The sequence below is a fragment of the Salvia hispanica genome, chromosome 3 (genome assembly GCF_023119035.1).
Source record: "Salvia hispanica cultivar TCC Black 2014 chromosome 3, UniMelb_Shisp_WGS_1.0, whole genome shotgun sequence".
NCBI lineage: Eukaryota > Viridiplantae > Streptophyta > Magnoliopsida > Lamiales > Lamiaceae > Salvia > Salvia hispanica.
The window spans coordinates 5,215,840-5,242,992 of record NC_062967.1 but is presented as its reverse complement, the minus strand read 5'-3'; the positions used below and the strand labels follow the sequence as shown (position 1 = coordinate 5,242,992).

Sequence of the window (27,153 nt, the reverse complement as noted above, 5' to 3'; positions counted from 1 at the left end):
TCAATTTTACAAAATAAATATTCATTAATTAATAATATATGGAAAATTCATGCATAAAAATGTAGAAAATATGGAATAATTAATTATTGCCAATTTTCATGCATGGAAAATTAATTGTTTCCAATCACTAATTATGGAAAATTTATACTGGAAAGAATTGATTATTTCCAATCACTGAATATGAAATATTAGTGCATGGAAAGAACTAATTATGGACAATTTTAATTAATTAAGAATAATTATATTTAGAATTTAGAATGAACTCCAAATTGGTCTATGAAAAATGAGGTTCGCATGTTTTAGGTACATGAATTCGAAAAAAATCTCCAAAGGCCTGGAAATCATTAATCGCAATTAAGGTCTTTCTCCGCTTATTATGTTGTCATTTCATCCCTAAACTCCTTCAGGACATACTTTATCTAATTTGTTTTGATATTAAAGGAATTCAAATTTAACATTATAGTATTTTTGTAGTTTCAATTAATATAAAAAATACAATATGTATATAAATTGATAATTAAAAAAATGCATTTTTAAAGTATACTACTGCATACTACTATATTTATATATTATTATATAATATTAGGTTATAATTTTTATTAACATGAAGAAAATTTTCAATTTTTATGACCCAATCCTAAATCAAACCAAATCTCCCCCTTTAGTTTTTAAAAACGAGGGGATGGATTAAATCATCAATCTCAATAAAAAAGAGCAAAATTCAAAAAAGGAGAATCCAATATATCATATAATTTTGTTAAGGTTTTTATATCAACATTTTTTACAAATATAAAATATAATTCAAAAAATAAAAATTAAACCTATTTTTTGAGATTTTTTATTGGATTTTAGATTTGGAAAAAAATTTTATCCTTTCTAAACTAAAAAAAAAAATATCAAATTTCATCATCCAACGCCTCAAACATAGAAATTAAATTTCTTTAATCCTTATAAAATTATCTTTAATTTGATATTTTTTTTTAAAAAAATAATTTAAATCAAGTTTTAAAAATTTTAAAAATTTTAAGATTTTTAATGAAAATAATTGACTTAATACCCTCAAATTTTTATTTATTAATTTTTTTAATTAAAAATATAATCCAGTTTTATTTCAACCATAGATTTTCTAATCTAATGGATGAGATTTTTAGTTTGAGATTACTAATTAGTTAGCAATTGATCACTCCCCACAAAAAAAACTTAATATCTTTTAAAGTTGTTTTAAAATTTTTAAAAAAAATTTAATAAATAAAATAACTTTGTTTATTAGTTAAAACATTAAAAAAAAAACACTAATACTATTATTATAATATTTAGTATATACCCAAATAAAAATAACAAAAAAGCAAAAAAATTAGATTAGTTATGTATATACATTAAAATTTGAAAAAATAACATTATAATGATAATAATAATTATAATTGTAATGATTTTTATTATTAGTAGTAAATTTGTTTGTGTGTTTAAAAATATGTAAATATTTATAGTAATCATTTCTTAAAAATGTAATGTGTATATATTTTAATCATTATCTATGTATATTATATTTTTATATAAATTAAAAAATATATGTAATGTGAGATTTGAATTTCTTAAAATATCAATTAATCTAGATTAAATAAGCTCTCACGGCCTTGGGGCAAAATTGAAAAGAATAAGTTGAAAATAACCTAAAATGTGATTAATGATTTTCTAGAGACTTGTGGTGATATTTTCTCTAAGTTCAGATACAAGCGTCTACCCCACCAACAATGCTCGCCCTTCCCCTCCATTGGCCTCCCCGACACCTCTCACCCGCAATGCACGGTGGCACATATCCATTCCCTTTTATGGGCCGTGGATGCTCTTAGTAGTTCAAAACTAAGAAATATGTGGTGTTCGGTTTCCTAAATACAATAGTACCAAGATACGGTTTAGGATTGAGTTGTGAGATTATTTTAGTTATAGAGGGTTAGTTATGACTAATTATCCCATGATTATCCATCTATGATTGAATTATCTTATGAACCAAACACACAATCTCGTGATACAATCTTGCAAACCGAACACCCTATAAGAGCATCTCCAATGGCTTTAGGCCGCCACAGTGTGACTAGCCTCTCTTTCTCTCCCCGCCACGTCATCGACTAAAATTCCACCTGCCACATCATCATTTTACTCAAATATGCTAGCCTAAGGTCGCCACAGGCTAGCCGCAATAAAAATAATTCAAAACAACTACATTTTACGCAATTAAATTTACGATAAATTACTAATTAAATTTACGAGACATATATGGAAAAATGCATTCATTTCGTTTAAATAAAAAAGATACATAGATAAAAAAAAAGTACGAAAAAATAAAAAACGCAGTCCACACACGAGCCCCGCTCTCTCTACTCTTCATCGCCGTCGCCGCCGTCGCTTCGCCGCCACCCGGACCTCACATCGGTGGCACCCGAGCCCGCGTCCGAGCCCCCCATCGGGCCCCTCGTGGCATCCAAATCCACATGCATGTTCTCGAGCATCGAGTGAAGAAACCTCTTCTCCGTGGTCGGCCCGGCCCTCCATCTTGGAAGACCTTGTACATCCGTTCCCCGTTTTTGACGCGGAATAGGTGTCGCGCGCGTGGAGTCCCGAGAGGACCTCCGGGCGATAGGGGGAGGATCCCTCACTGTCCGTTGTGCCCGCTTTTGGCCAACCGGGCAGGGTGACGAGCAAGGATGGAGGGGGGAATAAGATTGCAACTGTCTATCATCTACTAAGCGTCATGTACTATTTAGAGACACATGGTTTTTGGGTTTGAATTTATAAACTAGACATAAAGAAATAAATAAATAACAGAAAATATAAAAATAAATAATATACAAAACAGGCTAAGGAATGCAGAATTTTAGGAACCACAATCAAAAGCTAAAATCGAAAAGACTTCGCTTGAATTACGGTCTCTAGAGTTACTTAGGCCCATCGAAAAGCGTATGTAAAACTATATCTTATCTCGAAGCATATAATTTGTAGATTACTACCTAGAACCGAAGTGTCCTTCCCAGAAGCCCAAAGCGACAACTCCTAAAAGCTCCTAAGATAAATTTGCTTCATTCAAAGGCTCAAATCTCTCGATTTTATTGTGCAAAGACGTCGATTTCTCCTCTTTCAAATTAGGCTACTCACTACTCGAGTTCTTGTAGTAAGATCGTTATTAAGATGGCCCGATCAAACAAATGTATAGCGAGAGAAATCGAAATAACTACAAGAGTTAACAAGGAAAAACAATTGAATTAATAACTCAAAATCATAGCATATTACCAAAAATTCTACAAAAGATGTTTAATACTCATAGACAAGTAAAACAACAAAAAGTACTAGACATGAAGAAAAACAAAACAAAACCCAGGTTGAATTATGCAGTCTTCAGTCTTCTCTTGCCTGGATCTGCAGAGCTCCGCTCCAATGGAAGATGGAAGAATAATATGTGGAATATGAGATGGAAGAATTATAGGGATGGAGAGGATTGGAGGCTCTGAGATAAATATTATGAATTAGGTTATGAGGTATATATAGGCTAGAAAAGGATTTATAATTGGTAAAAAAGTATCCTCCAAGTAATAGAAAAGATGGTAATTTCGAATCCTACAATTAATAGGAGAGATTTGATATCACAAGGCAACAATTTCTTTCATTTCTTCAATTTCCGCCAATTTCCACCTAATTTTGACTGCACTGCGCAACGTTCGTAAAATGGCCATAACGGACTCGTTGTTGTTGTCCATCGCTCGATGTTGCTCTTGTACGAAATTTAGAGAGAGAGAAAACTCGTTAAAACAAGTAGTGCAAATGAAAATGAAACTAAAATCGCGTATATAGTTTTTCAAAAAAATTCAAAAATTAAAAAATAAAAAATAACGCTGGCCGATCGCTCGCCGATCGGCACGCCACAATGGCGGCCAGCGCCCCCAAATCGGCGTGCGCTCACCTATTCTCTCGCCGAAAACGCGCTGCCCGATTCCAATGGTTCGGCTAGCCGCTATTGAAGATGCTCTAATGTACTTGCTAATCTTATCCGGTGAATATCAATACAAGCTTACTGAGATATTACTATAAGAATAACTTTGCAAACTGAAATAATAAGTTAAAATTAATCATTTTTTATCCTCTAGAAATCATTTTAAAACTTTGAACTCTAAATTATTTTTTCACAAAATATATAAATTAATTTTATAATCCATTGAGTATTTTTAGGATATGTCATAACTACCTTAAATACGATTAACTATCATAACGTTTTCTAATTAAATTAATTAAACAAAATTCCACGTGGCAAGATTAAAATAATTATATCAACTAATTTAATAGATAGTCATTAATCTTAATTATAATGTACATCTTGCTTATCATTTGAATCAAATATCTAGACTATTTTACTTTTTCCAAATATAATCATATTGGTTGCACGACTATTTAATAGAAGGACTATAGGAGTACATTTTTAACTTTTATCAAATAAAATGACATAGGTTACACGTGCAAAGAACTCTCTTCTGCTAAGTCTTACAGAAAAGAGAGAAGTGAGAGCTTTTACATATCTTGCCATAAAATTCCAACATTATACACTTCATAATAAGAGACCAAGATTTCTCTTGCCCTATTGATATTACAAAAATGTGGCATGATCTCTCTATGAAGATATGTAAATGATTAGATTAAGTCATACACGAGCCGTGAACGCGTTTATGATACAGAAAAAAAACGTGGAAGACGAGGCTGATCTACACAAGTAGGAGAGGAGAAAACAAAGTGCAGCTCAGTTGGTAAGATGTCTTGAGGGTTCAAGTCACGACTCACCACGGAGGGGGAAATGGAGAACCATTATTGGTCCTCCTTTATGTACAAGGAAGCTAAAAGTAGTGTGATACGGAATGCTCACTAGCTTAAACCGTCACCAATGAACTCACCTCGTGTATCCCATGGTCGACTCTGGAATGATTTCCCGATCATACTGCGCTTCTGATTGACAGTCCCATCATCGCATTTGTACTCAGGGAAGTAATCAATGAATGTTCTGCTACCCAGTTCATCAACTCCAGAGAAGAGGAAACTCTTAATTATTTCCTATAGAAAAATCAAAGGGTGAACTAGACGGACAAATTTCATCTTGTGAAAAGATGAAGTGTTCTGAATTATCGATTTAATAGACACTTTGAAGCTTAATCACAAGATATTTACCTTTGCATGAGTCTCTCCAACTAATTTTCTCAGAACTTGATGGCCGGGATCCTGTATGTACGAGTTTTCAATTTTTCATCAGAAACTTTCAAAGTCGAAAAGGCTCGGCTTGCAGTGTTATGAGTTCTTCGACAAGACACAGCATTGATCTTAGAGGCTTAAACCCAATAAAGACGCCATATTCCCTATCACGCATACTAGAAATATTCAAGCTACATGTCATTTTCTGGTTATATCAACAAAGAGAACGCCTTGGATTTGGGTTTTTGGATTATTGATAAGAAATTCAAATCATTGCAAATAAGATCACTCTTCTTTACCAGGATTATCTTAACATGGATGACATGGAATTAATGTATACGAAACTTTAATGATACGTGATTTACTTTTTATCTATGAAGATGAATCTGCAAACTGGTCCATCACGATCACACACAGTTTTTCCGAGCCCAGATAATGTGGAAATAAAAGAACATAAAACAGCTTGACCTACCTTTTCAGCTCTCCAGGTGAGGTACTTGTGTTGTGCTTCGAGATTGACCATAATCCGAGAAGCATCAGTTTCCCCCGATGCCCGGTCCATCAGTTCAAGCCATGACTGCAGATAAAAGTTCGGAGGGCAACACAAATGCAGGTCTGAGGTTGTCTCGTTTACAGTCGTAAGAAAAGAAAAGAATTATTTGCATCTACGGAACCTACCTTGAGATAATCCACGAAAGCAGAATATAACAGATGATGCTTATGCTCGCTGGCAGGGAACTTGGTCCATATTACAATTGGCGAGAAGAATTTCATGGATTCAGCAGTAATCCTTCCTCCCCACGGTAATAGCTGCATGATATCCATGTCAAATCACCATTTACGTAGTTTTAGAAGATGGAAGGCACGTCTCGGGAGATACATTTTTGTGCTGAGTACTAAAACTCTGTTTACCTCTCCATACTTGAGGCCAAGAGGAATCAAGTGTGTATAATACTTTTTCTTGTAATCCTGTTGACTAATGACGTCGTGCAAGGGATTGAGGTCCCTGAAAATGTCACGAAATTATTGCTTAGTAACCAAAAATTAAATGATCAAAACCAGAATGATGCTAGAAAATGAAATTAATACCTTTGACTCATTCTTCTAATAAAGGTTATGTAATGGTTTACTGAGCAGATTTCTAGTTAAGAACATAGATATTTCCTCGAGTTTTATTGACGATTCATTTTTCTTATGCGGTATGTTTAAGTCAGTAGCAATTTTATCTTTCTACTACTAGTCCACAGTACAAGATTCAACAAATTTACATGATTTAGCTAATCGTAAGAAGGAGGAAGTGATGGAAAGAAAATCCATATATACTTTATGACTATACTGTTCAAATATATGAAGGTTATAAGTACCCATTTCATTTCACAACCCAAATAAAGGAAATGCAACTTTGTTCATTTAGAAGGGAAAGAAGGTGGCATACAATACAACAATGTTGATGGCTGAAGTTGTAAAGAAGTTGGCACAAAAGATCGGAAGATCAAATTCTGCTCTCGGAAAGATGGCAAAATCCAAAACCTGCATACAATGAATGTGAAGAGGAGTTAGTGCAACGGGAGCAAGAAAGTGTGCCCCCACTATGGATGCAAGATACTTAACAAAAATGATTCATCGGGTTTCCATCATTTTTAAACGTGAACTAACAAATCTTGTATTTTCAGCAAAATGTTGGTTTCAGTGACACAATGAGTAATTAGTAAAAAGTTAGATGTGTAAGATGCACAGAGATAATAGTAGAAATAGCGACAAAGTGAGGAACGAAGAAAAGCAATCTTAAACAGCTAGTATATAAGACCAGAAAAAAATAGACCAAAAAAATGACAAACAATTGATATGATTGAAGTGGAGTAGTTCGCTAAAACCTTGAAAGGGATGTACTGAGAGCTTTACGTTATATAGAAATTGAATCACATCAAATCAGTAGTAAGAAACACAATCGGAATCTAAATATGAAAACAGATATAGTGGAACACTTGAGAAATTAGAGAACAGATCCTATTTATTAGTTACGATACTCGTTGTTATCTGGAAACCAAGACTGTTTGCCTATGTTAACCACTCACAACTTCCTAGCAAAGAGCAAGAAAACTTAAACTGAAAGCTCATAACAAAAAATCACAATTTTCTGGCGTAAATACAATGAAAACGAAAACATGACATAAATGTATAAATGAAATATCACAGCCCACATTCCAATAGGATTTCTGTGAGGCCGAGGAGGCAACTCGTTTTGCAAGCCATTGGATAAGTTTGTTGGTCGTGAATAGCCAAAAGCACCACATTCTTACACGAGAGACTTCATGTTTCAAGCATAATACTAACCTGCATTCCATCACTCCCTTCTATGGACAAACTTCGAAGTAGCCTAATCTTTGGTGATTCGAAAGACTGCACTTGGAGTTGTGTTCTCCCATCCATGGCAGACAAGCTACCAAATCTTTCCTGCAAAAGATTGATGCATGATACGAGTGCAACCACCGTACATGTGTGCTCTATGTAAAGTGCTCAAAACAATTTCACATGCTCAAATTTCCTACACACGTGCTTAATGAACTGATTAATTCTGAACTTGTTCGACCGTTATTCTTCAAACACTCAATCCTATATTTAGGGCGAGCACTACCGAACAAAAACAAAGATCTTTGCAACTATGTTTAGTAAGTCTACCATCACTCAAAGTAGACGTCTCCGAAAAGCAGCATCTTAGCCATTAGCAGTCCCCAAATTTTGATACATAACCTCCACAAAAATCACACACTCTAGCAAAACACACACATATAAATCCACCCAAATCCAAACCACACACACACTATGCTTGAATGTGGAGAGCAGAAGCTAAACACATACTTCAAACCAGCAAAAACAAATTAAAAATTCAATCTTTTTCATAAACCCCAAAAACCCAATAGAATCACAAGCACCACAATAAGTGGAAACAGTTACCTGCAATGCAGAGGGAGCTAGGTGGGTGTGTTTTCTGGTTTCTTCCAAAGCAAATTGCACAAATTTCTGGTAAGTGAGAGAAGAAGTTGCTTCAGCCATTGCTGGCCTCATCCTAGCACTGACACTTAACCATTTTCTGCTGCCAAGATTCGTGGGAAATGAATTTGTAGGTTGAAATGAGGGATTATTGCTGACAGTTGAGATCATTCTGAATGAGGAAAGACTGTACGGGGTTGATACCATTTGATGAAGATGCAATGGAGTTTAACTTACTTGTTTGGGGAAGTAGAGATTGACTGTACGAATAGAATCTATCAAAAAGCGGAACTACGACTTGTCGGTTTTGGAGAAACGCAATGCGACTTCAGTATAAAAGAACAAGCACTTTTGGTACTTGATTAGAATCTAACGAACTTCTCCTAATCCAAAATATTTGATTTTTGAGACAAGGCCCTTTTTATCAAATTTAAAAGCACAATAATGAAATTCGAAAATAGCATAATTTAAATTTCTAAAATTTTAGTATTAATGAAGATAAAATAAATTTCGACATTATCTTCAGGGATTGACCTTGAATTCTATAGTTGATGTAATTGTTTTGGTGTTGTATTTATATATTACAAAAATTTAACTATAATAATATAAATTCCAAATGTTTAAAGAGAAAAAAAAAATAAAACTGAGTTGTGATGTGGTTTTCCACCCCGCAATGCAGTTGTTGCCAAGGTCGGGCCACAAATGGCACTCAATCTCACACCTTTGCTAGGTACGTCTCTAGACTCTCTACCAATGCTACGAGACTGGAGCGCACAACCATTTTTCGCAGTCTAGTCCCATCTAGCATACACGTTGTTGGTGCTCTTGCAAATACAATTTGAAGTTCTGTTCTTGTATAACAAATGATATGACCTGATCATTGGTACTAATGACTTGGTGAGGAGAATATATGCTAGAAGGTTCTTGAACATGGTTCTGATCGAATGGAGCGTGATCCAATCGATTCAACCAAACAACGTAATGAGTATAAGGGCTAGATCAAGTTGAAAGAAATTGACAGTATATAATACAACATAGCAAACGTTGCTACTAGACGTGATTCGATGTTCTAAAAGACAAACATTGAGATAAGGTCAGTTTTGAGACTTCTTTATCACATTAACGGAAAAAAATTGAAGACGGAGTATAAAGACTATGAAGTTTGGCCATGACTAAAAAATAATGGTTGCCCTAAATCAAGTAGTACCTCATCCTCCAATGATGGTACATCCATCTATAAAATACAATATCAAAAATTGGTTTTGTATATAAATAAGTTACGCTTAAGGAAAAAAATAACCTCTCACAAATCCAAATTTTCAGCCTCTTTCTCTCGTAAAACTCCCAAATACTCATACGCACATCCCTTCTCTCTATTTCTCTATTTCTTTTTCTTTTTTATTTTTCATTCCCCTCTCTGCATCATCGGACAATAACACTGGTACAATAAATCCAATCGAGGTTTCCGATTCGTCGAATTTGCTCTCCTTCAAACTCTCTTCACCCTGCGCGATAGTAAATTAGCGGTTTTTTTCAACTCGACCGGGATTTTTCTGCACAAAAAGCCCCTGAAAACGGTGTCGTTTTTGAAATCTATATTTCCCGCCGCCGCCGGCTTGACTGAGGCAGCCGTAGCCGGTGAATCGGGGGTTTAGGCCTCCCACATCCACTGTATTTACGAAAATACCCTTGACCCGAATTTCTTGATTTTTTCCCCTCCGGCTTTGCTCTCTGTCTGCGCAAAGGTTTGTTTCCTGAAAAACAATCGGCTTCTGTAGCAACCAATTGTCCGATTATCGGTTTGATTAGGGTTTTCTTCAATGTGAATTTAGGGTTTTCTAGAAATATTACTGAACAAAAGGGGCGATTGTGGACTTCATCTAGTTTACTCGAGTACCCTGAGTGCTGAGTAACCGATCCATATGCTTTACACAAAAAAGTTGTTCACTTATTGAAACTAATTCAATGCTCATATACAATATAGGGAAACAATTTTCTGAATGTGAGAAGTGTTTATTATCAATTTGAGTTGGTCTAACTTCTTTCCTGATTAATTTACCTGTATGCTTGTGGCAGAGACTTTTGGAGGGAGCTGTGGTTGGAAATATTCATTGTTTTTTCGCCTGGTTGTTACTTTTTCTTATTTTGGACTCCATGATTACTTCAACGTGAAGAACATAACATGGCGTTTTCCAGAAATTCTTCAGATGAAGCAGTGGACCAGATTGCATTGAATGAGAGAAGTCATTTGCACCAGCTGGACATTGATAGCAGTAGGCTTAAGGACAATGCTATGACCAATAATGAAGAAATGACAGATCTTACACCTGATAAAAATGGGGGTGAAGATACTAGAAGTAATCTAAGGGTAGGACATGACCAGCCTCCTGCTAGGGGATCGGCTGTGGGGGGTAAGTGGGGTTCATCTTTTTGGAAGGACTACCCACCGGCGAGGACATCCCATGGGCCATCAGAGTCAGGGGAGGAGTCAAAGAGTGGGTCAGAGTATAAAGGCTCTGAAGTTGAGGAGGAGTCTGATGGATTAGAGGATAGAATGGAGTCAGAATATGATGACATTACACATAAAGATTTGACGGGGAAAGGGCATCAGACTGTTCCGGTTGATGAGATGTTGTCTGATGAGTACTATGAGCAAGATGGTGATGATCCACCAACCGAGGCTGTGAACCATTATAGGACAGCAAACCACTCACTTGGGTATAGTTCGAAGCCAACATCTCGGCCTGCTCCCAGCAATATTTCGAGGAAATTGAAGGGGTCGAAAGCCAACAAATACAGTGATGAAGATGCAGATTATGAAGAAGATGACGACGACGAAGATGGTGAATTTAATTTTATCATTTCAGTATTGTTCGACCAGCTCAAATTTGTCATGTTTCCTATACCTTTGTTCTGCAATCTCATCTTGTATAAATACTGCCTTTTTGTGGTTGTAGAAGACGACCCTGATGATGCTGACTTCAATCCTGATTATGGGGCAAGAAGCAGGGAGAATCAGATCAAGGTTTTTCTTTTATTTTCTTCCTTGCCTTTTTTCTAATAATCCACTGTAGCGTTCATTGCAAAATTTAGTGGCTTATTCAGATCGTCATCCGCATAAAAAATTGGATTGGTTTATGTGGATTGCAGTTACAAACGTCTAGGGTTTGATTCACTGGTGTCTTTCACTGTTGATTCCTAGAGCTGTGATTTATTTTCCTAATTTCTGCTTATTTGAATCTGACTGTATGCGGAGGCATTCAAATTATTGAACTTCTCTGAAAGGCCGAGTTTCAATGTGTTTATTCATGCACTAAGGAAGTTTGAAATTTTAGAGTGCACGTGTTAGCAGATTTAAGATATGACATCGTCATTGTGGAAAAGGTTGGTGTGTAATGAAAATTGTGGTTATTAAAACGTAGGGCACTGTTCATTGGTTGTTACTTTTTTTTTGTTTTCTAATGGAGATAATTTTGCAAAATGTCAGATAATTTTTTAATTTTTTTTGTGAAGTCATATCTTTAGTTGTTAAGAAGCACATTTATATGTAAAGATATTTATGTAAGAAGATCGTCTGAATTTAGTAGTAATGTTATATCCATTTTTTTGTTCTGTTTTGTTTTGATGTTCATCTTTTTAGAGTACAGTGGAAGTGGTATGGTTTTACAATATGCAGTGTGAACTCAGTGGATTAGCTTTTTGTCAATGTGCAGGATGAAGATGAAGGTTGGGATGCTGAAGAATCTGATGAGGATGATAATATTGATGATGAGGATGATTTGGATGTCTCGGATGAAGATGATCCATACTTTAAGAAAAGTAGGGCAAAACAACCAAGTAAAAGTGGTCGTAATTTGAAGTCTACCCGAGAATTTAAGTCAATTGCATCATCCACTCGGAGAAAGAAAGGTAGAGCTTCATTTGAGGATGATGACGAAGATTCTTCTGCTGATGACTCAGAAAATATCAGTGATGAAGATTTTAGAAGTTCAAGGAGAGGTGCACAAGCGCATAGAAAGAATGGTGGTCGATCTGTTGCTGTTAATGATTCTAGTAGGAGAAATGAACCGCGAACATCAGGTCGTTCAGTTCGTAAAATATCATATGTTGAGAGTGATGGAAGTGAAGATATTGATGACATAAAGAAAAAGAATCAAAAGGTCTGTTTGTTTCCTTGCATTATTATTTATGCTCTAGCATGTAGACGGGATTGCTGTATTCATCCATTCCCTGGCTTTCTCTTCTTTTTTTTTTGGTGGGTATGGCTTTTTATTCTTTATGTTTGATAAGCAGTTCATGGTTTAAACTTTCAGAAACTTTAATCATTGTCAACTATAGTAATTAAATATGCATATCATGCATTGTCTGTTATAGTCATATTATTAGTTCATTCTGATTTAGTCAGTGGGTGTTTGCAGTTCATTGATGCTTTCCTTTCAATGGCTTCATTGTCACTCTTTTCTTTCACATCTTATGGAAAGTCTTGCACTGTTTAGTTAAGCTTTTCTTGATCTTGAGTTGTTCGCTAATTTTTTTTCAAGAAGGAGGAAGAAGAAGATGCCGATGCGATTGAGAAGGTATTATGGCATCAACGAAGGGGCACAGCTGAAGAAGCACTGAGGAATAATAAATCAACAGACCCAGTTCTTTTGAGCTATTTGTTTGATTCTGAACTGGATTGGAATGATATGGAATTTCTGATAAAGTGGAAAGGCCAATCACATTTACATTGTCAATGGAAATCATTTTCTGAGTTGCAGAATGTAAGTTCTACGAACATCAATCAATTCCTAGAGTAGAAAATGGAGATGACTTTATGTGTCTTTGCTTACAGATTGATAAGGATAATCTGTATTATTCTACAATATTAGAAGGAAATTAATGTTTGCTGTGATTTTTCAGCTCAGTGGTTTTAAGAAGGTTTTGAATTATACCAAAAAAGTAATGGAAGATGTGAAGTACCGGAGGATGGTATCCCGGGAGGAGGTAATCTGAAGATTAATTTTGTGGAGAACTTTTTATTTCTTTGCTTAATTTTGATCTTTTCGATGATAAGCTGTTCACAATGCTTATCTCTTTGGCTGTATGTGGATCTGCATCTTGTAGTGGAGTAATAGAACTGTCTCCTGACTTTAGACTTGAATGTAGCTGGGCAGCCTTATGCTTAATCTGTTCTATAACTGTATACCATACTTATTTTTTTTTCATTATCACACAGTTGTCTTCCATGTGGGTAATAATATAGTTGTTTGTTCTTTATTGTCATTATAAAGCTATAAATATAGCTGGGAATTGTGGACTTTGTAGAGCTTAAGCTAATAGTAGTGCTGATAATTAACCCTTTTTTATCATCTATATGCAAGTGAGTTGAACTCAAAGATGGTTGTTGTGCCTATGGTGTCTGCTTTTCCTGCTCTCACCTCACTCCTCCCCCCATCTCTCTTTCTCGATTTTAATTGTTGAGGCCTCGATTGGATTATTTTATTCTCTCACTCTCACTTCGTCACATGTGTATTAGATTGAAGTAAATGATGTCAGCAAGGAGATGGACCTGGATATCATCAAACAAAACAGTCAGGTGGAGAGAGTAATAGCGGAGCGAGTTGTTAAAGATGGTTCAGGTGAAGTAGTTTCAGAATATTTGGTCAAGTGGCAGGGACTGTCTTATGCTGAAGCTACTTGGTAATGGGAATTGAATCTATTGCTTTACATATGTTTTTGTTGCTACTGTTTTGCTATTCGATGTGGTTAACCTGTCCAGATATTTGGCTTATTGTATTATTTCATGGTGCCTAATGTTGAATCGGAAGCGGAGCCCAATTTCATGTCATGGTTTCTTATTTTAAGGTCTATTTCTTGTTGTTTTGTAGGGAAAAGGACATAGATATTTCATTTGCTCAAGATGCTATCGATGAGTACAAGGTATCGGTTTTATGACTCGTGCTCTAGCCCAATGGATGCTTGATGATTTTCATGGCACTTACTCTGTTGTTTTTTCTTTGCATTCCCATATATCAACTAGTCTCTCAGTTGTTATTCACTTTTTCAGGAGACTTTATTTTATTTTGGAATGTTGACTTGTTAGAGTTACGTTCTTTTCTATGTATGTGGTATCAGGTCATGCGGACACTTCTTTGAACATGAGATGATAATATAACATAGTTACTGTAGCCTGTTCAGTTAATGAAGCATTAAGCAATATGACTAGAATACCATACTCACTGGCTTAGAAAAACGAATATCTTGCTTATGCTCTTTGTACTTTTATCGTCATTGTCAGCTTTTGCTCTTGCATAATAGACTGGAGGTTGGAAGTGTCAAAAAAAGAAAATGAAAGCAAGGAGCAAAAACCAGAAAAGTATATTAAATTACCATGGGAAAAACTTAAAAAATAAATAAAATGGAAGCGAGTAATATACTCAAATATGGGTCAAGTAAATTATTTGACCAGAACAATTATATAATTACTTTTATACACTCAATTACTCGACCAGAAAAGGACATGAGTTCCAATTCATGGTATGTATTATTGTTGGTTGTTTATCGAAGTATCCTTCTCTCACACTGTGCATCCGACTTTGCACATAATTTTTTCTGGTAATGAGATCTTTACGCAATGGTGGATTTGTATTAAGTGATATGGATTGGCTACTTTTAGATGGTGGATTTAAGCTGGGCTTGATTTTTCCAGTTAAAAGAGTTTCCCAATAACAGGGAGTGTGAGAATGCTTGCGATTTGCGAAGCATTTACTTGATAAGGGATGATGATTCCCAGAACTTGATTTTTGGATGTATCGTGCTCTCTACTTGAGGGATGGGATGTTTCTTATAATATTGATTACAACCGGAATGTAGGAGTTAAGATGCTTATACTGATATGGGCAACTAAGGTGGTTAAGTGTTTTGTGTGCAGCATGAAATTCTTTCATTGCTCTCAAAGTTCGACCTAAAGTTTTCTTATTTCTTCCTTCACAAGTTTTACTTACTAATGTGATCATGATTTGTTTCTACCTGGCTTGGCCTATGTTTGTTGATTTTGACCGCTCTATGATTGTAGTCTCGAGAGGCTGCATCAATGGTTCAAGGGAAGACTGTTGATTTTCAGCGCAAGAAAATCAAAGGTCAGTAACTCATCATAGATGTCCTCAAGTATGTCTAAATATCTGCATTTGCGTAGTCCTTATACGTATTTATTATTTATGTCATTTAGTTATTAGATTCCTAGAACTTATATGCATTATATAAAAATCTTAGATTGAAATGGGGGCATAACTCCTTACTTTTTCTTTTCTTTACCTGGCTCTGTATGCCTTCTAATTACTCTTATAAGTTAAAATGAAGTTAAATATTAGTGCAATAAAAGACTGCTTTCACCCCCTCAGGAAGTCTCAGGAAGCTTGATGAGCAGCCTGAGTGGCTGAAAGGTGGCAAACTTCGAGACTATCAGCTTGAAGGCCTGAACTTTCTAGTGAACAGGTGCGGACGTGGTTCGAAGTGGAATGGATTTATTAAGAAATAATTACCTTCTTAAAACTTTAATCATTTGATTTCTGCGGAGAAGCCGTGCTGATCATACTCTTATGCAGCGCAGCTGGAGAAATGATACCAATGTAATTTTAGCAGATGAAATGGGTCTTGGTAAAACTGTTCAGTCAGTTTCGATGCTTGGTTTTCTGCAGGTAATTAATGTTGCCAGTCATCTCTGGAAGTTTGTTTTGATATCACTGGCACTTCTGATTCATAATCATTTCTGCAGAATTCGCAGCAAATTCAAGGACCATTTCTTGTAGTTGTTCCTCTATCTACCTTGTCTAATTGGGCAAAAGAGTTTAGAAAGTGGTTGCCTGAGATGAATGTTATTATATATGTTGGAACTCGTGCTAGCCGTGAGGTGGGTTAATATATTCTTTTCTTTCACATTTTGAACAATATCGGTAAGTAAAATGCTCATATATGAATAGGTTTTGGAGTTTCATGTTTTTGTATTAGGGTCTTGAAGTTGAACTTTGTATTATCTTGTAATTGATTCCTTGAACATTTATTTGGTTCAGTTATCTCCTTAAACTTTATAATTAGGTCCTATGGCAGGTAGCCATTTGAGATATTGTATGTAACATTACAAAAAGTTTTCAGTTGAATATTTGAAGACTCTAGTGCAACTAAATTCAAAGGTCAGGGCCAGTTGAACTAAATTAAGTTGAAGGAAGTCAAATTAGCCATTTATGTAGTAGTATTCTTTTTCAAATTAAGCATGTGTGCTATTATGTAAAAGTTCATTTCAAGGAACCATGACATTACCATATAGACAAAAAATTGCATATTGTTTGAAAGGATGTGATTATCCTCTGGTATCCATTCACATCATTCAGATTTATCTCTATCTTTACTTCTTTAGTATGATGGGGGGCCTTGTTCTCAATAGTTAGTTGGATACTGCTATGAGTGTGAGTGTTAAAAAAAAATTCTAATTGGTTTCTTGCAAGAAGGTTTAATGAATCCCCGTCTTAGTATTGATTTGCTATTTATTCTTTAATAATGTTCTCCATTCAATGCAGGTTTGCCAGCAATATGAGTTTTACAATGACAAAAGAGCAGGCAGGAGTACTAATTTTGATACTCTTTTGACTACATACGAAGTATTATTGAAGGATAAAGCCGTTCTCTCAAAAATTAGGTGGAGCTACCTGATGGTTGATGAAGCACATAGGTTAAAAAACAGCGAGGCCTCTTTATATATGGCATTATCAGTATGTATTTTTTTCCAGTTAATTGTACTGCTGTGTTATACATTTAAGTTTATCGGATTCTAAGCAATTTCTATACATTCTCAGGAATTTAGCACAAAGAACAAGTTGCTAATTACCGGCACTCCCCTGCAAAACAGTGTTGAAGAGCTATGGTGATATATCATTTGCTTTCATTATTATTCTGCTAGATATCCTGATAAGAAATTGATTGTGTTATGATTTTCAAATGCTCATATATTTAATTGGATTTTAACATTCCAGTGGAGTTAATACTCCTTCCACCCCAGGAAAATGTTTTCTGATAGATCTATGAGAAATGATAGTTGCTTCTTAAGTATTAATATTATCTGTTAATCACTTAATTGATGAAACTGATGCTGCTGTACCACCTAGACATCTTTTGGTCGATCAACCTTTAATTCCTTTTATATTTCTTGCTTCTGATATATCTTCCTGACTCAAATTTTGTTTCATTGTTCTCCTAATGCAAAGTTCAAAATTTGGAAGTAGTTCTCAGTATGCTTGAGTCTTTATCTATTATTATGATTTTAGGGTGTGTAGATGCTGTTCAGTGTCTAAATTTATACAAATTGATTATTATAGGGCTTTGCTTCATTTTCTCGATCGTGATAAGTTTAGGAGCAAAGATGACTTTGTTCAAAAGTACAAGAATCTTAGTTCCTTCAATGAAACAGAGGTATCTCTTTGGTCTATTTTTTTCTTGATCAACACCACACATTATCTATCCTTTTTTCAGTATTGATTTTTGGTTTAAATACATTTTTTCATCCTCAAAGGCAGTGTTAAATAATCTTTATAATTTTCTGTAGCTTACGAATCTTCACATGGAATTGAGACCTCACATTCTCCGAAGAGTGATTAAAGATGTGGAGAAGTCTTTACCTCCCAAGATTGAACGCATCCTGAGGGTTGAGATGTCTCCACTTCAGAAACAGTGAGTTTTATTTTAACTGGGACATATTTGCTTGGTTGATCTTCAATAACAGTTCCTCTACTTTTAATTTTTATTTTCAAATGACTTTAATAGGTATTATAAGTGGATTTTGGAACGTAACTTCCAAGATTTGAATAAAGGAGTTCGGGGAAATCAGGTATATATCCGTTGTTTGTTCAAAAATTTGTAGGTTGGTTTTTTCAACTAGCATGTAAGCTCGCAGCTGATTTTGATGGAGCCATTAAGTCGTATGCTTGATTTTTATTCTGCTCTATTATTTTCATTTGGTGCTTCAAGTGCCACAATCTCCTTGCGTTATTCCCTTTGGATTTGTTTCCAGCAAGTAGATCGCATTAATGTATCTGTTGCTCATTGATTGAAGTATACACAAATAGATTGTTTCTCGGCTTGAATGTAGTTCGTTGCTAATCAGGATGAAGCCATTATGTTATTTACCTGCTCTGATTCTGTCAAATTTTCACTTGGTGCTTCAAGTACACATTCTGTTCTCTTTGTATTTGGCTATTTGCTGATTGCTATGTGGAGATGTACCACAAATTGAAGTGTACATACCAGAAAATAGATCTTGTTAATGTGGATATTGATTATTCTGGGAATGTTCTAATCTTGTAAAATACAAGTGAAAAGACTTCTCAATCTCATTTTCAAAAAAAATATTGCAGGTCTCACTTTTGAATATTGTGGTGGAGTTGAAGAAATGCTGTAACCACCCATTTTTGTTTGAGAGTGCTGACCATGGTTATGGCGGGGATACAAACTCCCTAGGTAGCACAAAACTCGAACGTGTTATTTTGAGTAGCGGAAAGCTGGTTATACTGGATAAACTGCTTAATAGATTGCATGAGACCAACCATCGTGTTCTTATATTTTCTCAGGTTTGTAACATTTTACTTTTCGTTGTAGTTGTTTTTGTTTCTGCGCTCTCCTGGTTTTTCTTGGTTATCTTTAGCAGGGGGGGAATAAAATTGCTTGGTAATGTTAGCTTATATGATGCCTTGCATGCACATTCGTTGAGATGTCCTTTATGATATTTATCATAAACGTTGTAGATGTAAGAAGCCCTGGTGCTCAAGAAGTGATTTTGAAACACATGATAAAAAAAAGTTCTAGAAGTGAGTCGAGTGGCTCAGACTGAAAACTACACTGGTTCATTAAGTTTATACTGTGTTGTATGCTTTTGCTATCTTGTATTCTTCTGCAGTGTAGAATAGTTTGGTTTCACAATTACCTGGTATCCGTGTCTATTATCTTCATGAACGTTTGACACTTCTGACTTCCTTCAAAGAGCTTGAATTCTTACTTAATTTTCAGCATATTGAATGAACCTCTCTTATATACGTCCACAGATGGTTAGGATGTTGGATATACTTGCCGAGTATCTTTCTCTCAAAGGGTTCCAATACCAAAGACTTGATGGCAGTACAAAGGCTGAGTTACGTCATCAGGCTATGGAACATTTTAATGCCCCGGGGAGCGAGGACTTCTGTTTTCTTCTTTCAACTCGTGCTGGTGGGTTGGGTATCAATCTTGCAACTGCAGACACGGTTATCATATTTGATTCCGACTGGAATCCGCAAAATGACTTACAGGTTCATTCAAGATGATTCATATGGAACACTTTATTACGATTCCTTAAAGTATATATTGACTTACCATGTTTATGGTCTTTTATGTGCAAGGCGATGAGCCGAGCTCATCGAATTGGGCAGCAAGAAGTAGTTAACATTTACCGGTTTGTTACTAGCAAGAGTGTAGAGGAAGATATATTGGAGCGTGCTAAAAAGAAAATGGTATGCTATAATGCCAGGACTTCAGTTATTTTATTAATGTTCATTCTTCAGGATTGCAGTTGCAATAGTAGTTGTTTGCATCTTTATACTTCAATACATAAATATGTATTTGTATCAAAATTATAATTTACATATATAGACCACCAATCTTCATCTGACACTGTTGGCTGGATCTTGTATGAGTTCTCACTAGTTGAAGTTAACCTTTTAGGTTCTGGACCATTTGGTTATTCAAAAACTGAATGCAGAGGGCAAACTGGAGAAAAAAGAAACGAAAAAAGGAACAACCTTTGATAAAGTAAGATTGCTGAAAACTAGTCTTAAGGGGTTGGAGATTATGCTATTCTTATCATGTATGTTTCCTTCATTCTTTTTGACATGCAGAATGAGCTTTCAGCAATTCTGAGGTTTGGGGCTGAAGAACTCTTTAAGGAAGAAAAGAATGATGAGGAAAGCAAGAAAAGGCTTCTTGGTATGGATATTGATGAGATTCTTGAAAGGGCAGAGAAGGTTGAAAACAAAGCAACCGAAGGAGAGGAAGGTCATGAACTGTTGAGTGCATTTAAGGTTAGCATACTCTAATTCTTATTACAGTAAGGTATACATTTTCTTCTATAGCTGTATTATCTTTTTTATGCTCGTGGTCTATTATTTGTAAATATTGCCTTCACGAGCTGAATTATTCTCTCATTTTTTGCAGGTTGCAAATTTCGGCAGTACTGAAGATGATGGAACTTTCTGGAGCCGGATGATAAAGCCAGAAGCTGTTGCACAAGCTGAAGTATGTATTTGACTCTAGATTGAAAGCAATCTTTTGAATGTCTGCTGTCTCTCAAGTTTATTTGGTGTCCTTTTCTCCCAGGATGCTTTAGCTCCTCGAGCAGCACGAAATATTAAAAGTTATGCAGAGGCTATACCATCTGAAAAGACTAATAAGCGGAAAAAGAAAGGAGTTGAAACTCAGGAAAGAATGTCAAAGAGACGAAGGGCAGATTCTGCTTACTCTCCTCCTGTACTTGAAGGTGCTACTGCACAAGTGAGAGGATGGTCATATGGAAATTTACCTAAAAGAGATGCAACTCGCTTTTTTCGCGCGGTAAACCTATTTTCGTTTTTATCTTCTTAATATGTCATTTTAGGATAAAGAGGCTAATGTGCTCACATGAGATGACTAATTAACTGTATTCTGTATCTCATACCTACGTCCTTGTCTCTTTATGTCCTACCAATCAATAGGCAATCATCAAAACTGGAGCTTTCTTATTATTTAGACATTAAAAAACTTAAATTCTTAGGCTAAAGAGATGTTTCAATGGAGGAATAAATTGAGAAAGTAAAAGATAGAAAAGGGAAAACAATAAGGAAAAGGAGGTGGTAAATAGCCAACCCCCCAAAAAGCTAGATTTTTTTCTCCCTTAAATATGTCTGTAAGGCTGAGATTTCAAATACTATAGTTGCTCATTTCCACATGGTTGAGTGCCCCGCGAATTTGTTCTAATTGATAGTGGCTTCAAGCTAAGGGAGTTTATAAAGGCCATTCTCTAGGATTTTATGCCAATTCTTATTTTCATCTTATGGCTTAATCGGGTGAGACATTAATATATTGATAGTGGTTTCCTTTCTGGAATCATCTAAAGCTTGTCAAGTGGTATTTTTTTCTTTTCTTTTCCTCATGATTTTATTGTTTACATCTGTAATGGGATCAAAATTAGGTCAAGAAGTTTGGAAATGATAGTCAGATAAGCTCGATAGCTGCAGAAGTTGGTGGAACGGTTGAAGCTGCTTCAACTGAAGCTCAAATTGAGCTATATGATGCTTTAATTGATGGTTGTAGAGAAGCAATTAAAGGAGAGATTATGGACCCCAAGGTTCGTTTGTTTGTTGTATATGTCATTGTCTGTATATAGTTTTGAACTCTGTTGGATTGCAACTAAATCTTATATTACTCCTTTTAGGGTCCACTCTTAGATTTCTTCGGTGTACCTGTGAAGGCTGATGAAATCTTAGAGCGCGTTGAAGAACTTCAGTCTCTCGCCAAGCGGATCAACCGGTATGAAGATCCTCTGTCGCAATTCAGAGCACTAGCATATCTCAAACCATCCACATGGTCCAAAGGTTGTGGCTGGAACCAGAGTAAGTATAATTGGTTTCGCTTTTATGTGAATCCATTATTCTCCTTTTTCAGATGAATTATCCTTTGCAAACTAATATTTGTGTTTCTTTATGGATGAGCACGTCATATTATCAGACAAATGTTACTTCACTTGTATGTTATGGTTGGTTACATAACTTACTCCCCTTGGTTCTATCAGAGGATGATGCAAGGCTGCTGCTTGGAGTTTACTATCATGGTTTTGGAAATTGGGAAAAGATAAGGTTGGATGCAAGCCTTGGTCTTACAAAAAAGATTGCTCCAGTGGAACTTCAGCATCATGAAACTTTCCTACCCCGAGCCCCACAACTGAAAGAGCGAGCTGCACAACTTTTAGAAATGGTAGGCTGAATGCATTCCTATAAACCAGAAAAGCTTGTGGTGCTCTTTTGATAAATTGAGATGTACTTTTCAGTTCAAGTTATCGTGGATTACGTTTTGCCTATTTTTAAATTGATTCTCTGCAAATCTGTCATCTAACTTCAATCAATGTGCCAGGAAGTCGCAGCTGTTGGTGGAAAGAACTCTAATGTGAAAGTTGGCCGTAAGAATGCAAAAAAGCAGAAAGACGCTCTTACTATATCAGGTGGAAAGGGAAGACAAGGGAAGCCTACTTCTCCTAGAGGGAATATTCAAATGAATAGAAGAAGAGCTCCCAAATCCCAGAAGATGGAGCCTTTAGTTAAAGAGGAAGGTGAAATGTCTGATAATGAGGAAGTTTATGAGCAGTTCAAGGAAGTAAAGTGGAGGGAGTGGTGTGAAGATGTCATGGTAGATGAGGAAAAGACTCTTAAACGTCTCCAAAAGCTGCAGTCTATTAGTGCAGATTTGCCTAAAGATAAGGTATATTTAAGTATCGGCAATCACTTCTCTGTTCCTTAGGTTGTGTTAACGGATTTTAAAATTGTGTTTAATTTGGTAAAATATCAGGTGCTTTCCAAAATTCGGAACTATTTGCAGCTTATCGGTAGGAGGGTTGACCAAATTGTTGCAGAGTATGAGCAGGAGTTGTATAGGCAAGAAAGTATGTGTTTTTGTCTATATGTTTGATCATATTTTCATGATATACCAGTGTTTTCTATAAAGGAGAAAAAAGTAGGCAAAAGAAAATTAATGGAGGGATGAACACTCACTTTTTATTATTGACCTTTTAGGCAAAATGGTTTATATTTATATTTTCCTTTTTTGCAGGAATGACCACTAGATTGTGGAATTATGTATCTACGTTTTCAAACTTGTCTGGTGAGAGACTTCAGCAAATTTATACTAAACTTAAACAGGAGCAAGGTGTAGGACCGTCGGCTACTGGGCACAGGGATCTTGATGTGGAGAAATTCGAAGCTTGGAAACGAAAAAAAAGAGCTGAAGCCGATCCTTCTCATATTCAGTATCCATACCAAAGACCTCCTCCAAATAATGGGACCTGGTTACCCGATCCCAGCTCTTCTGGGATTCTAGGGCCGCCACCATCTGAGAGCGGCAGACAGTTACGTAATGGGAGGCCTTACCGGATGCAGTAATAAACACACGGTTTCTCAACTGATATAAAGTAGCTGCTCGACATTTTTTTTACCGTGGCCAAAGATCGCTGCTTGCTTTGAGATGACGAGTCGCCAATTTTGCCATGTCCAATTTGGTGTTATTGTTGATCTGAAGCTGCCCAGAATACCAGACTGCATCTGCTGAAACAGATGATGAAGAAGAATCAGTATCAGCAGATGTTTGGGAGAGGCTGAGATGAAAGATGCATAAACTTGGGAAATCCTCTGAAAATACATTCTTTTTTGCTCTTGGTTTCTTTTATAAATTAATTTAGTTTCAATTTTCTTTAGGTATATAGAGGATAGTTGAAAGGATGCGCTTATATCCTTTATGATATCGACGCCGAAAGACAATTTTTTGTATGTATAATGGCTTTATAAAATGTAAATGACACAATTTTGCTGACGAGACTTAGAAAAGTTATAAATGCAATTGCCAATGCTCTTGTGTATTTTAATTGTAGTCATTCAGTGTGTTAAAAGTTGGTAAATTTCAGGTGATATCTCTTGTAGTTCATCAAATTCTAGTAGTAGTTTGTTTATGATGCTTTTTTTGGTGTATTTTACAAGGGATGAAGCCCTCTAATTTAGTTAATGTGCTCGATTTGTATTCCATAAGCAAAATTAAGTATCTTAAATGATAATTAATTGAGATTAATACTTGAATCTCAAAATTTGGACAATTGTAGCACATATACAGCACCTAATATAGTTGTAATGTTTGTAAATTTTAAATAAAAATGACCATGTGATCAAAGTCTGAGCTATAAGTTAAAAATAATCCTTTTATTTTAGGATCTATGAATAGTAGATTATGCACCTAAAGGAATACTTTGTATGTGCTAGATTACAAAAGGCCTGACTCAGAAAATTCTTGTTTGCATATAGATAGAGTGTTGAGATGAAGAGATATAAACAAAAGTCTTGAAAAGAAAAGGCAAAGATAAAACAAAATGCAGAAAACCACTAGTTGTGTGGCTTTGGTTTCCATAGAATAGGGTGTGGTTGAAAACACTTTATCACTTTATCCCTTGCGTTATTGTTTTCCACCTCAACTCCTTCTATGGCGTGTGTATTTCATGCATTTTCGATTTGAATTATTGACATTTGAATTATTAATATTGTTATTACACTTGTGGACCTCATACTTTTTGTTGAATCTATAGATTAAGCACACATAAAAAAAATGATATCTTCAAAATAGAAGAGCTCCTGAGATTGGTGTGTGTCTTATCTCCCATTGTGGGACCCACTAAATAGCCGTGATTGGTCTCCCGCCTCTTATAAAATTTTACACTAACTCTCTTCCCTTTTCATCCTTCATTTTGGGCTCTCTCTCTTTCTCTTCCTCTTCTTTCATTCTCTGCAGATTTCCCACTTCCACAGAGGTAAACTTGCAGCCTTTTCCTTTTATGTTTCACATGCATGCATGTAACTAGTGTTTATGTATGTTTTTCTCTGAATCCTTTTGCACGTTACAAAACGCTTAAGTCAAAAATACAACGAACAACAAAGTAGTAGATGTGTATATATAGTACTATTAGTAGTAGAAAATTGAGAAAAATATTAAAATTCAGAGTTTACGGGACATCAAAATTCATGATATTTCCGACAAAAACTCAGCATCGTCTTGTTTTATTTCTAGTACTATGGAGTATGGAGTAGTTTGATTATGCAATTCTTCAATATATTCATATCACATAAAGTGAACGGTTGATAATATCTGGTAGGGAGTGTGAAGAAGATGGATTATGTGAATGGACCCGGACGGAACCACCTGTTTGTTCCAGGGCCGGTTAATATCCCGGATCAGGTGATCCGGGCGATGAGCAGAAACAACGAGGACTACCGGTCTCCGGCCGTCCCAGCGCTCACCAAAACTTTGCTTGAGGATGTCAAGAAGATCTTCAAGACCACCTCTGGAACTCCTTTTCTCTTTCCCACTACAGGTTATATATACTTTACTTTTTTCATCATGTTTTCAATTTTTGATTGATCAGAAAAATTAGTCCCCTTTCATATTTTGATAAGTTTACATGTGTCTCATTCTCTACTATTTATATTTCAATCACTTTTTCCTTTCTATTATTACATTAAAACTCAATGTTATCTGATACTAAGACTGCCTAGACTAATCCTCAATAGTACAAATGGAACAGGCACGGGCGCATGGGAGAGCGCGCTGACCAACACGCTCTCCCCGGGTGACCGGATCGTGTCGTTCCTGATCGGGCAGTTCAGCCTCCTGTGGATCGACCAGCAGCAGCGCCTCAACTTCAACGTGGACGTGGTGGAGAGCGAGTGGGGCCAGGGCGCCAACCTGGACGTCCTGGCCTCCAAGCTCGCGGACGACACGGCCCACACCATCAAGGCCATCTGCATCGTCCACAACGAGACCGCCACCGGCGTCACCAACAACCTCGCCACCGTGAGGAAAATCCTCGACCACTACCAGCACCCCGCCCTCCTCCTGGTGGACGGGGTGTCCTCCATCTGCGCCCTGGACTTCCGCATGGACGACTGGGGCGTAGATGTGGCGCTCACTGGGTCGCAGAAGGCGCTCTCGCTCCCAACAGGGATCGGGATCGTCTGCGCGAGCCCCAGGGCGATCGAGGCGTCGAAGAGTGCGAAATCGGTGAGAGTGTTCTTTGATTGGAAGGACTACTTGAAGTTCTACAAGTTGGGGACGTATTGGCCTTACACGCCTTCGATTCAGCTGCTCTATGGATTGAGGGCAGCTCTTGATCTCTTGTTTGAGGAAGGCCTTGACAATGTCATTATCCGGCACAACCGACTTGCCACCGCCACTAGGTGCGTCGTTTTAATTTATTCGTGCACGAAGGAAATATTTTTAAGGACAATAGTGTGTTATGATTATCTCATTTTACTAGTAGTTTCAAATATTGTGTGATACTCTGAAACATTTGGTCTCAGACATTAACGTATCGACTATTTTATATTGTTGGTGGTGATGATGTGGACAGGCTGGCGGTGGAGGCGTGGGGGCTGAAGAACTGCACGCAGAAGGAGGAGTGGCACAGCGACACGGTGACGGCGGTGGTGGTTCCAGCGTACATTGACAGCTCGGAGATCGTGCGGAGGGCGTGGAAGCGCTACAACTTGAGCTTGGGGTTGGGGCTCAACAAGGTGGCTGGCAAAGTTTTCAGAATAGGGCATCTTGGCAACCTTAATGAGGTATGTTTGAAGAATTTTTTTTTAGACCAAACAAACTCTAAATTGAGATTTGATTGATTTGTTGGTTGGTTCAGTTGCAATTGCTGGGGTGTCTTGGTGGGGTGGAGATGGTGCTCAAGGACGTTGGGTATCCGGTGAAGCTCGGAAGTGGTGTTGCCGCTGCAGCCGCGTACTTACAGAACACCACTCCTTTGATCCCTTCAAGGGTTTGATTTCACTTTTCTTATATGCTCTCATACTGTAAAAATTGAACCTTCATTTCCAACTATTGTGCCTTTGTATTTGGTGTTTAAGTGTACTTTAATGCAACTCTCTTCATCTTGATGCATTACTTACCTGCACAAAGAAAAATATAAAATGTTGTATGAACTTTATTTGCCACCGTTATTTATGATTGTTATTTATGTGTATCACAAAAGCTACATCTGTCTCGAGTCTCGACAATACACCACAGTAATGTTCGGCTCGTTAGATAAGATGATAACGAGATAGAATTTGGGATAATCTAAAACGCATTATCGATGATTAAATTAGTCAC

The 27,153-nt window shown here is 36.4% G+C and overlaps 3 protein-coding genes across 4 annotated transcripts; 2 read left to right on the top strand and 1 right to left on the bottom strand.

Moving 5' to 3' along the window:
- Window positions 1-4,450: 4,450 nt before the first annotated feature.
- Window positions 4,451-8,464, bottom strand: LOC125215257 (phytochromobilin:ferredoxin oxidoreductase, chloroplastic). The gene is made up of 8 exons (XM_048116623.1): window positions 8,179-8,464; window positions 7,558-7,677; window positions 6,659-6,753; window positions 6,136-6,229; window positions 5,902-6,033; window positions 5,696-5,800; window positions 5,203-5,253; window positions 4,451-5,088 (listed from the first exon to the last, which is right to left on the bottom strand). The coding sequence occupies exons 1-8, from the start codon at window positions 8,419-8,421 to the stop codon at window positions 4,903-4,905; spliced, it is 1,026 nt and encodes a 341-aa protein (XP_047972580.1). The 5' UTR covers window positions 8,422-8,464; the 3' UTR covers window positions 4,451-4,902.
- Window positions 8,465-9,515: 1,051 nt separating this feature from the next.
- Window positions 9,516-23,860, top strand: LOC125215256 (protein CHROMATIN REMODELING 5). 2 transcript variants are annotated; one of them, XM_048116622.1, is made up of 30 exons: window positions 9,516-9,959; window positions 10,291-11,057; window positions 11,172-11,239; window positions 11,928-12,374; window positions 12,759-12,977; window positions 13,117-13,200; window positions 13,733-13,896; window positions 14,085-14,136; window positions 15,272-15,335; window positions 15,597-15,690; window positions 15,806-15,893; window positions 15,971-16,105; window positions 16,770-16,961; window positions 17,046-17,113; window positions 17,565-17,658; window positions 17,792-17,916; window positions 18,010-18,073; window positions 18,600-18,812; window positions 19,284-19,526; window positions 19,617-19,727; window positions 19,939-20,025; window positions 20,112-20,294; window positions 20,428-20,508; window positions 20,590-20,823; window positions 21,440-21,595; window positions 21,683-21,860; window positions 22,040-22,221; window positions 22,378-22,722; window positions 22,810-22,903; window positions 23,071-23,860. In XM_048116622.1, the coding sequence occupies exons 2-30, from the start codon at window positions 10,397-10,399 to the stop codon at window positions 23,397-23,399; spliced, it is 5,055 nt and encodes a 1,684-aa protein (XP_047972579.1). In that variant the 5' UTR covers window positions 9,516-9,959; window positions 10,291-10,396; the 3' UTR covers window positions 23,400-23,860. The 2 variants fall into 2 exon arrangements, with proteins under 2 accessions (XP_047972579.1, XP_047972578.1); XM_048116621.1 differs by having other exon boundaries at window positions 12,756-12,977.
- A 787-nt stretch (window positions 23,861-24,647) lies between these two features.
- Window positions 24,648-26,946, top strand: LOC125215726 (serine--glyoxylate aminotransferase). The gene is made up of 5 exons (XM_048117252.1): window positions 24,648-24,808; window positions 25,151-25,369; window positions 25,580-26,231; window positions 26,405-26,615; window positions 26,690-26,946. The coding sequence occupies exons 2-5, from the start codon at window positions 25,165-25,167 to the stop codon at window positions 26,825-26,827; spliced, it is 1,206 nt and encodes a 401-aa protein (XP_047973209.1). The 5' UTR covers window positions 24,648-24,808; window positions 25,151-25,164; the 3' UTR covers window positions 26,828-26,946.
- Window positions 26,947-27,153: the final 207 nt, after the last annotated feature.

Excerpts from the sequence above, each read along its gene's own strand:
- LOC125215257 (XM_048116623.1), bottom strand. The coding sequence starts at position 8,421 with ATGGTATCAACCCCGTACAGTCTTTCCTCATTCAGAATGATCTCAACT. Across the intron at positions 5,254-5,695 it reads TCACCTGGAGAGCTGAAAAG|GATCCCGGCCATCAAGTTCT; the intron begins GTAGGTCAAGCT and ends TCGTACATACAG. Across the intron at positions 5,089-5,202 it reads TTGGAGAGACTCATGCAAAG|GAAATAATTAAGAGTTTCCT; the intron begins GTAAATATCTTG and ends ATTTTTCTATAG.
- LOC125215256 (XM_048116621.1), top strand. The coding sequence starts at position 10,397 with ATGGCGTTTTCCAGAAATTCTTCAGATGAAGCAGTGGACCAGATTGCA. Across the intron at positions 13,201-13,732 it reads GGATGGTATCCCGGGAGGAG|ATTGAAGTAAATGATGTCAG; the intron begins GTAATCTGAAGA and ends CATGTGTATTAG. Across the intron at positions 13,897-14,084 it reads TCTTATGCTGAAGCTACTTG|GGAAAAGGACATAGATATTT; the intron begins GTAATGGGAATT and ends GTTGTTTTGTAG.
- LOC125215726 (XM_048117252.1), top strand. The coding sequence starts at position 25,165 with ATGGATTATGTGAATGGACCCGGACGGAACCACCTGTTTGTTCCAGGG. Across the intron at positions 25,370-25,579 it reads TTTTCTCTTTCCCACTACAG|GCACGGGCGCATGGGAGAGC; the intron begins GTTATATATACT and ends CAAATGGAACAG. Across the intron at positions 26,616-26,689 it reads ATCTTGGCAACCTTAATGAG|TTGCAATTGCTGGGGTGTCT; the intron begins GTATGTTTGAAG and ends TGGTTGGTTCAG.